General features: G+C 32.1%; 1 protein-coding gene across 1 annotated transcript; it reads left to right on the forward strand.

Moving 5' to 3' along the window:
* The first annotated feature begins 806 nt into the window (after window positions 1-806).
* On the forward strand, window positions 807-4861 carry LOC114317937 (uncharacterized). Its single transcript, XM_028264739.2, has 2 exons — window positions 807-1166; window positions 4345-4861. The coding sequence occupies exons 1-2, from the start codon at window positions 1041-1043 to the stop codon at window positions 4621-4623; spliced, it is 405 nt and encodes a 134-aa protein (XP_028120540.1). The 5' UTR covers window positions 807-1040; the 3' UTR covers window positions 4624-4861.
* Window positions 4862-8432: the final 3571 nt, after the last annotated feature.

Here is an 8432-nt window from a genome sequence, read left to right on the forward strand (position 1 = left end):
AGATTGTGTTAATAGAATGTATTTATTTATTTATTTTGATCTGTACAGATTTTCTACAGATTGTGTAAATCTATCAGAGTTTAATAGATTGTGTTAATAGAATGTTTAATAGATTGTGTTAATAGAATGATCTGCTACTAATCTGTTATTGATATGTTATCGATCTGCTATAGATGTATAGATTTTAATGGATGTACAGATTTTCTACAAATTTTACTGAATGATTCTACAAAATGTCTGTAATTCGGGGATTTGGCAGGGTTGGGGATACCCGATCCCCGATCGGGGTCAGGGGTGGGGGCGATGGGGGTCCCCGTTGGGGATCGGGGACAGAGAATTTCGCACTATTGTGGATCGGGGACGGGGAGTGTAGTCCCCGGCCCCGCTCTCGCCCCCGCCCCCGCCTTATTGCCATTCCTAATATCTCAAAGCCACGCCTGTGGAGACATGGCCCAGTGACTCTCTAACTAGGATCCGAACCCATATATGATGTTTCGGACCGAACCCAAAACTCAACCACTATAACTTCACGCTTGCATCACACAAGAATATTTTATCTATCAACAGCTGAATTAAAAAAATAATGTTATATGTATTAATTAATATATTAATTAATATATTAATTGATAATATGATATAATTTTTAAAAAAAATTAATATTTATAATATGTATAATATTAGTTAATACACTTATTGATACATATAATACGATTGGAGAAGAATAAATAAATTAAAATTAATTCTATGAAAAAAAAAAAAAAGCGTGTGGACCCCGTATTACACGAGGGTACCCCAAGGATCCGCGCGAAAATCCGTGTATTATAAGTGTAGTGTACTTTTAGTTTTGAACCGGTGATAGCCGGTATACGCCGTATCCGAATTCCCGAACAACAAAACATCTCTCTGTCTCTCTCTCTCGTATATATAAAATAGATTGTCTTGCAAATAATTGAGAAAACAATAGAGTTTGATCTGTACCACATCTGTCTTTTCGTTGTGTTTTGGTCTTGTGGTCTGGTCTGAATAGTGTGAGAAGAGAGATGACTGGGGTTTTGGAAGGAGATGAAAGTGTAACCCTCGACCTTCTCAAGAACAAAATGGCTGACTTTGCAAAGGAAAGAGATTGGGACCGCTTTCACAGCCCTAGAAACCTCCTCTTGGCTCTGGTATGTTTATATCGTCTCTCTCTCACTCTCTCTCTATAGAGATATAGATAGATGTTGGTGTATTCCGAAGTCATTTTGTTCACGCACTTGCCAGAAAGATTGTTGGGGTATAGTTTTTTAAAAACGTTTTGAGTTATATTTTGGGAGATAAGTTATTGAAAATTAAAAGTTTATTTAATTATGAGTTTTGAAAATAATTTTAAGACGATGTGTATGTTTTTTTTTCTTGTTTTTCTTAGACGAATAAATGAGTGTGAGGAGCATGTTTGGTTATCATTTTTTAAAAATATTTTTTAATTTTTTTTTTTTTTTCGTATTTTTTTATTTTTACTGAATTTTTTTAATATTTTAAATACTAATTTTTTTAATTTTTAAATATGCTTAACATACATATACTTAAAAAGTAAAAGAATTTTGAAATTTTTTTTAAAAATTCATTAAATATCAAAAAATATAAAAGAAATACGAGAATTTAGTATATTTTTTTATATTTTTATATATTTATTAATTTTTAAAAATATTTTTTTACAAAATTTTTACTTTTTAGATACATCTAAGTAAGATGCATCTAAAAAAGTAAAAAAAAATGTTTAAAAATTTAAAAATATTCACTAAAAACAAAAAAATACGAAAACTAAAAAACTCAATTTTCAAAAAACATAATTCAAAAAAACTCAAACCAAACACATTGAATGTGATTAATCAATGTGTAAAATATAGAGAATGAGAGGGGAGAGAAAAAAAAATGATTGATTTATTTATTAATAAATAAATATAAATAAAAAAATATATATATAATTTAAAAAAAAATTAAAAATTTATTAATCAAACATATTTTTTAATTTTTTAATTCAAATATTAATTTAAAAATTAAACCAAACACTACAGTTGTGGTTGAGAGTATACTCTTTCTTTCACATTCTGTGTGAGATGTTTTCAAGATTTGACTATGAATCCAATTAATAATTCCAATTTGTTGTAATAAAATTTAATGTTCCCAATCTTTTGTTTTTGGAAGATCTATTATTATATTAATCAACTTGTTATTTTTTTATCAAAAATATTTGAGATTATTAGAAATAATTTATAATATGTAGTATAATATGTACTAACTTTTGGTTTGTTACTCATTTAATAATGATAAATCCAGTGACGGAATCAAGAAATTAAATCAGAGGAAGGACTTACTAATTATAACATTGAAAAATTTTATAAAAATATTTCACATAAATTTTTACGATTGATTTTAAGAAAAGTAAATATATATATTATTTGTAATTAGTATATCATAGACAATAAAAAAAAAAAAGAGTCATGGATATAAGTTTTAAAATAAATTATATAATGATAAAGTATTTTTTTATACAAAATTTTAGTAAAAATTTAATATAATAGTAATATCACGTCATCATTGATATATGATATTACCAACTAATAATAAACACACACATAGAGAATGAACCCCAATTGTCAAATATAACTAATAATTTAATAAATTTCATATTTTCATTGAGATTAATTATAATTGTACGTCAATAATAATACACATAATAATTATATTGAAATTTTCATAGATAATAATATGATTTATTATTATATCTTTATTTTCAATTAAAAAAACGACTATTATTATTCTCATAATTTGAAAAATGTCATTAATATTTTATTTTAAATAAAATTTTATAATTTTTTATTTAAAATATTTTCTTTATATTTGTAAAAAAAAAAATTCAAAACCCACGGACACGTGACCCCTTTACCCCACTATGACTCCGCCACTGGATACTTTACTGTAAATAAATTTATAAATACACAGGGCTTTAGCATTGCGCTTTTTTATTTAAAACTTTGTGGAGTGTTCCATTTTCGAGCTCAACGACTTTGTATCTTATGTAAGGATTACATCACTATCACATTGACAAGGAAAATGATTTATAAGTCTATTCTTCTCACTCAGTTTTTAGATTTAATGATTGTATATAAATGGTTGATTGATAATTAAAAAATAAATGAAAAAAAATATTATAAGTTGTCACATTACTCTGTTTATTTTTCTGCACATCTTTTCGTAAAAAATTAAAATAAATTATTAAAATGACTTGTTCCCAAACGAGGATAACTTACAAAAGTTAAAAACTCATTAAAAAAGTCAAAAAATTCATATTATTTGGGGGAAGCCTAGAGGGTAAAATTATTATTTTGCCCTTTAAATTCAACTTCTCAAAAGTCAAAAAGTCAATAAAGATAGAACGGTCATTTTGATTTTATTATAATATTTTATTATACATTTTTTCGTAAAAAATTAAAATTTCCATTTTTTTAACTAAATAGTCAAAAATTAAACTTATATAACACATATTACATCATTAAATTTTTAAAAAAAATTAATTTATTAATCTATATAACATTACTCATATCACAATATTACCACCGTGTGTCTAATTTTGTTGACACTCAAAAAGTTCTAAATATGTGAACAATAAGAACTTTTTGATTGCTAGAAAATAGTAAAATTCACACTTTAAGCAGGGTCAATAATAATTGTAATGGTGTATTGTGGGTGAACAAATTTGTTTTCTATAATAATGTGAAAAATTACGAAAGTAGTGTAGCATTAACTTTTTTTCTTCTTCCTTTTTTTTTTTTTAACTTACTTTTTATTTTGTTTTTGTTTTTGTTTTTGTTTTTACTTTTTGTAAACAAACTTGTCAAGTACTGATGAATACGCATTCATTCAGACAATATAATGCCATAAAAGTCACAATCTCTATACACATTTTACATATGCCCATTTAATTTTCTCTCTCTTTTACACTTCTAATATATTTTTTACATAAGTACCATCATTAAGAACAGTTTATTAGCATTTCCTTTTCTTAGATCCCAAGTTAGGGTTTTGAAACATGGTCTAGGCTGCCTAGATTCAGCAACCGTACAAACACTGGCCCATATCTTTTGTTATCTCCAAAATGCTCAGAACCCACATGTCTCCTTTTTTACAATTGCTCTCTAATGTCACACCCAGAAATAGAGAACAGAATCAAATCAAAACAGTGTATTTTCTTTTCCTTTGATCATATTCACATGTTGTCGTCAGAGATTTGGCTAAAGCAGTAGTGGTTTTTTTTTTTTTTTTTTTTTTTTTTTTTGATGATTTTGATTTTGATAATCCACACAGGTGGGAGAAGTTGGGGAGCTGTCTGAAATATTTCAGTGGAAAGGAGAGGTACCAAAGGGACTCCCTGATTGGAAAGAAGAAGAAAAGGTACATCTTGGTGAAGAGCTTTCAGATGTCTTGCTCTACCTTGTCAGACTCTCTGACATTTGTGGTGTTGACCTTGGCAAAGCTGCTCTAAGGAAGGTTGAGCTTAATGCCCTGAAATACCCAGTTAGCCTCTCCACAGACTCTTCAATCAAACAGCACAACAACAGCAATGGCTCTGAGACTACTGTTTGATTTGATATTCCATGTTGTGTCAAAATCAACACCACCCACCACCTCCATGTTAACTTTAGCCAATCAGTTCTGACATGTATATGTGAATGCTTATTTTAGGTCATTGTCGGATTTTAGATGGTGGTTAAGGATGCTGTCTCCAAAATTTTCTATTCCTAAGCGTTTGCTGTGCTTGGATTATATTAGAATTTATAGATATAATAAAAGTCTTGAAATATGATCTAATTATTGAGGCCAATTGTTGAGTACAACAATGATTCGGAGCACTAATTTTAGTACTTTAATAGAACACCAATGACATGGTATGGAGAAAAAAAAAAAAAACCTAGATCAAAACATCACATCACAATAAGTGGAGCTCACTGCTAACTCATTAGAACTAGTTTTAGAACTCAAGAATTAAAGCTCCAAAGCATTTTTCTTGTTGAGTATACTGTAGTACGGGTCCCAAGCGTTATATAAAGCCTTTTTGGGAAATGAGTTAAAAATCACTTTGAAAAATGCTTGGGAGCACTAATTAGTACTCCCACTAATTAGGTGGTAGTGGGTCCCGCCATTAATGATGTGATGTTTTGGTCTTGGAGTTGTGTTTTTTTTTTTTTTTTTTTTTACTTTTTTAATGCATTAGTGCTATTAGTGGTGATATTTTTAGTGGGATGAATCATTGTTGAATCACTTTTTAAGCCTTTTTTGGGAAATGAGTTAAAAATCACTTTTTAGTTTTTAATTCATTTTAGATCCAGTGGTGTTATATGCACTAATTAATGTACTTACTAGTATACCAACACTAGTTATGACATTATTATTGACTCATGCATTATACAAATTATAAGTATCAAAAAAAATTTAAATTATGTTACATTATCAAATGATACACTAGATAGTACATTAATTGATGCCATATATCATTATTTTTTTAAATTACATCATCTCTCATATTTTTTATAAGTGTTTTTTAAAAAAATTAAAAAAAGTAAAAAAAATTAATTTTTAATCATTTTTCCCGAAACACTCATAAATTCGGTGGCAGCTATTCATTTCAATTTATACTCTGTACAAAATTCATCTATTTTTTCCAACATTAACCTCACCAACATTGTCTTAATAAATTGAGGGTTGGTAAAAAATTCATCTACTTTTTCCAACATTAACTACACCTCACCAACATTGTCTTAATTATTGAAAATTATTACTTTTTTATTTATGAACTTGTTCATTCTAATCATTTAACTATAAAAATTTATCATTTTTATCCCCCTCCAAAAGGAGGATATTTGCACAATTTTTGTAGTTTTTATTTTTTTATTTTTTTTAGAGAGGGAAAATCAGACAAAAACTAAGAACTACCAGACTGAGCATCTGAAAGCACAAGAGCTTGAATGGAAGACGGCACATTTTCCATTTACACCCTCATACTCCCATGACGAACTGTCATTCATTTTATTTTATTTTATTTTATTTTATTTTATTTTTGATACGGATGAAATCAAGAAACACAAAAGAAGAAGAACAAGGACTAAGCCCTCACAAAACTAACTCCAATCATGTCCTCTACAACCAAAGCTCTAACAGCTTTGGGAGGGTCTTCAAGCATCACCACATGTTCAGTTTGTGCCACTCCTAAGTTGGCCAGCATATCAGCAACTCTATTGCCTTCCCTGAGTGTATGTCCAAGGGTGCAGGTGCATCTTGCCATCAGGAACTTAGTATCCTCAATGGAGGCTCTGAAGGGGGAGTTATGGCTCAGTCCATTCTGGATTAGATCAATGGCTTGTGCCGCATCAGTCTCTATTGCCATATTCATGGTGCCTTTTTGGAATAGAATTGTCAGGCCTCTATAGATGGCCCATAGTTCTGCTTCCACCCCAGAGCAGTGGCCCAGATTGCCGTAATAGCCCCATATCCATGTCCCAGTTTCATCCTGCAGAAGGCCGCCATACCCTGCTTGCCCAGGGTTACCCTTAGAACAGCCATCGACATTGAGCTTAAGTGTACCTGGAACAGAAAAGCGCCAGTAAATAGATTCAGAGGCTGTTGAATTAGGGTGGAGGGGAGAAGAGACAGCTTCTTTAATCTCCGAAGCATAGTTCCATATACTCTTGAGATTAACTTGAATAGGGTGGTTTACATTTTCAAAAACCATAGGATTACGAGATTTCCAAATCTGCCACAGGATGACAGTAAAGAAAAGGTACCAATTATTATCAAGAAACATATTTTTGTTTTTCAAATTAAAAACCACCCATTCAGTTAGGGGTTGTCTACAACCCTCCTTCCACCAGTTGAGATCTTTAATTGCAGTCCATATATCTCTGGTATGGGGGCACTCTCGAAGGAGGTGGCCCAAGTCTTCACTGTAAAGGCCACATTTGGGGCATAAATCAGATGATGTCGTATGCCTCTTGAGCCTCATTTGGTTGGTTAGTAACCTGTCATGAAGGATGAGCCAAAGGAAGCATTTGAGCATTTGAGGTATTTTAGCCTTCCATAACCATTTCCAGTCCCACCCATCAAAATCCTGGTTAATGATCAGTCTATAAGTAGAGGGTGTAGAAAAGCTTCCCCCAAAAGTACCTATCCATGAAGGTGCATCAGTGTAAGTCACAAACCTTGGTCAGTGAATCTTAGTGATCTCTTGAAGGTCTTGGTGGGTAACAATCGTAGCAATGACAAACCGTCATTCGAGCTAAACAATGTACCACTTTGGTTTCCCTCTCGATGAACATACTAGAATTGAAATGATCGTAAACTATCTAGCCCCAACCTTATTTATGAAATGAAGTGTTCATAGGTAGATAACTCACATTTTACTCCATTGATTGCCCAAACCACAGTTAAGCAATCTGTTTCCAAATGAATATCTTGGAAACCCAGCTCTTGAGCAGACATCAGTCCACGAAACACCGCCAAAGACTCCAAACAATTTATATCAGTTAACAAAAGGATGCATTCTGACAACGAGGCCATCACCAAACCTTGGTCATTCTGGACCACCACACCCACAACCGATACCCCTTTGTGGGTGTTGATTTCCGACCACACAACCAAAAGGGGAACTCATTTGGAGAGTGCCGGCAAAATAGATTAAGCCCAACAACCTATAACAAGAAGATAAGGATCCGGTGGTGGTTCATCCACCCGAGGACACTCTAACGATCAAGTCAGTAATCAATATCTCTCAAAAATAGCAAATAGTGCTTAAACTCACAAAAAAGAACTTAGCTTAGACCCACGAGAGTGCCTCACTTTTATAATCAGCAGTGACCTGATCCCCTTAGAAGCCTCACTTCAATGGACTCAGACTCCATGCTCATCCTGGACCTTCATTTAGATAGAGATAAACTCTTCTTAAGCCTTATCACTATCCAAATTGAGGTCCTCCCCTATTCTAGGACTCTTGTCCTTTATCTGCTTACCTTGGACTCCGGTATCTCCGCAGATAATCTCGGCTTAGTCAAGATCATCTCGGCGCATGACCAAGCCATGTGGCACCTTGGCTGACGCTTCAACATCACCTTAGCCACGCGGTGTCATTTACAAAATATGTCCTCATAATTTCCCCCTAGGTTCTATTACCTCGGCAACCTGAGGTAATGGAACCTACATCGTTTGTCCATTTAGCATGTTGGCTAAAAATTTATTTCGCTTTTTGACCGATATCATGACTCATCGGCTTCAGCAAAACCAAGACTTATTTGTCCACTTTCCCAAGACTCAAGAACCAATAACTCAATTCTTTAAGTATCTCATCCGAGGTCGCTCCTCTAGCCGAGGTTATGGCCTTATTACTTCAAGAATTGCAAGAGTTC

Source organism: Camellia sinensis, chromosome 14, assembly GCF_055761805.1.
Source record: "Camellia sinensis isolate YWXY chromosome 14, ASM5576180v1, whole genome shotgun sequence".
In the NCBI taxonomy this organism is placed as follows: Eukaryota; Viridiplantae; Streptophyta; class Magnoliopsida; order Ericales; family Theaceae; genus Camellia; species Camellia sinensis.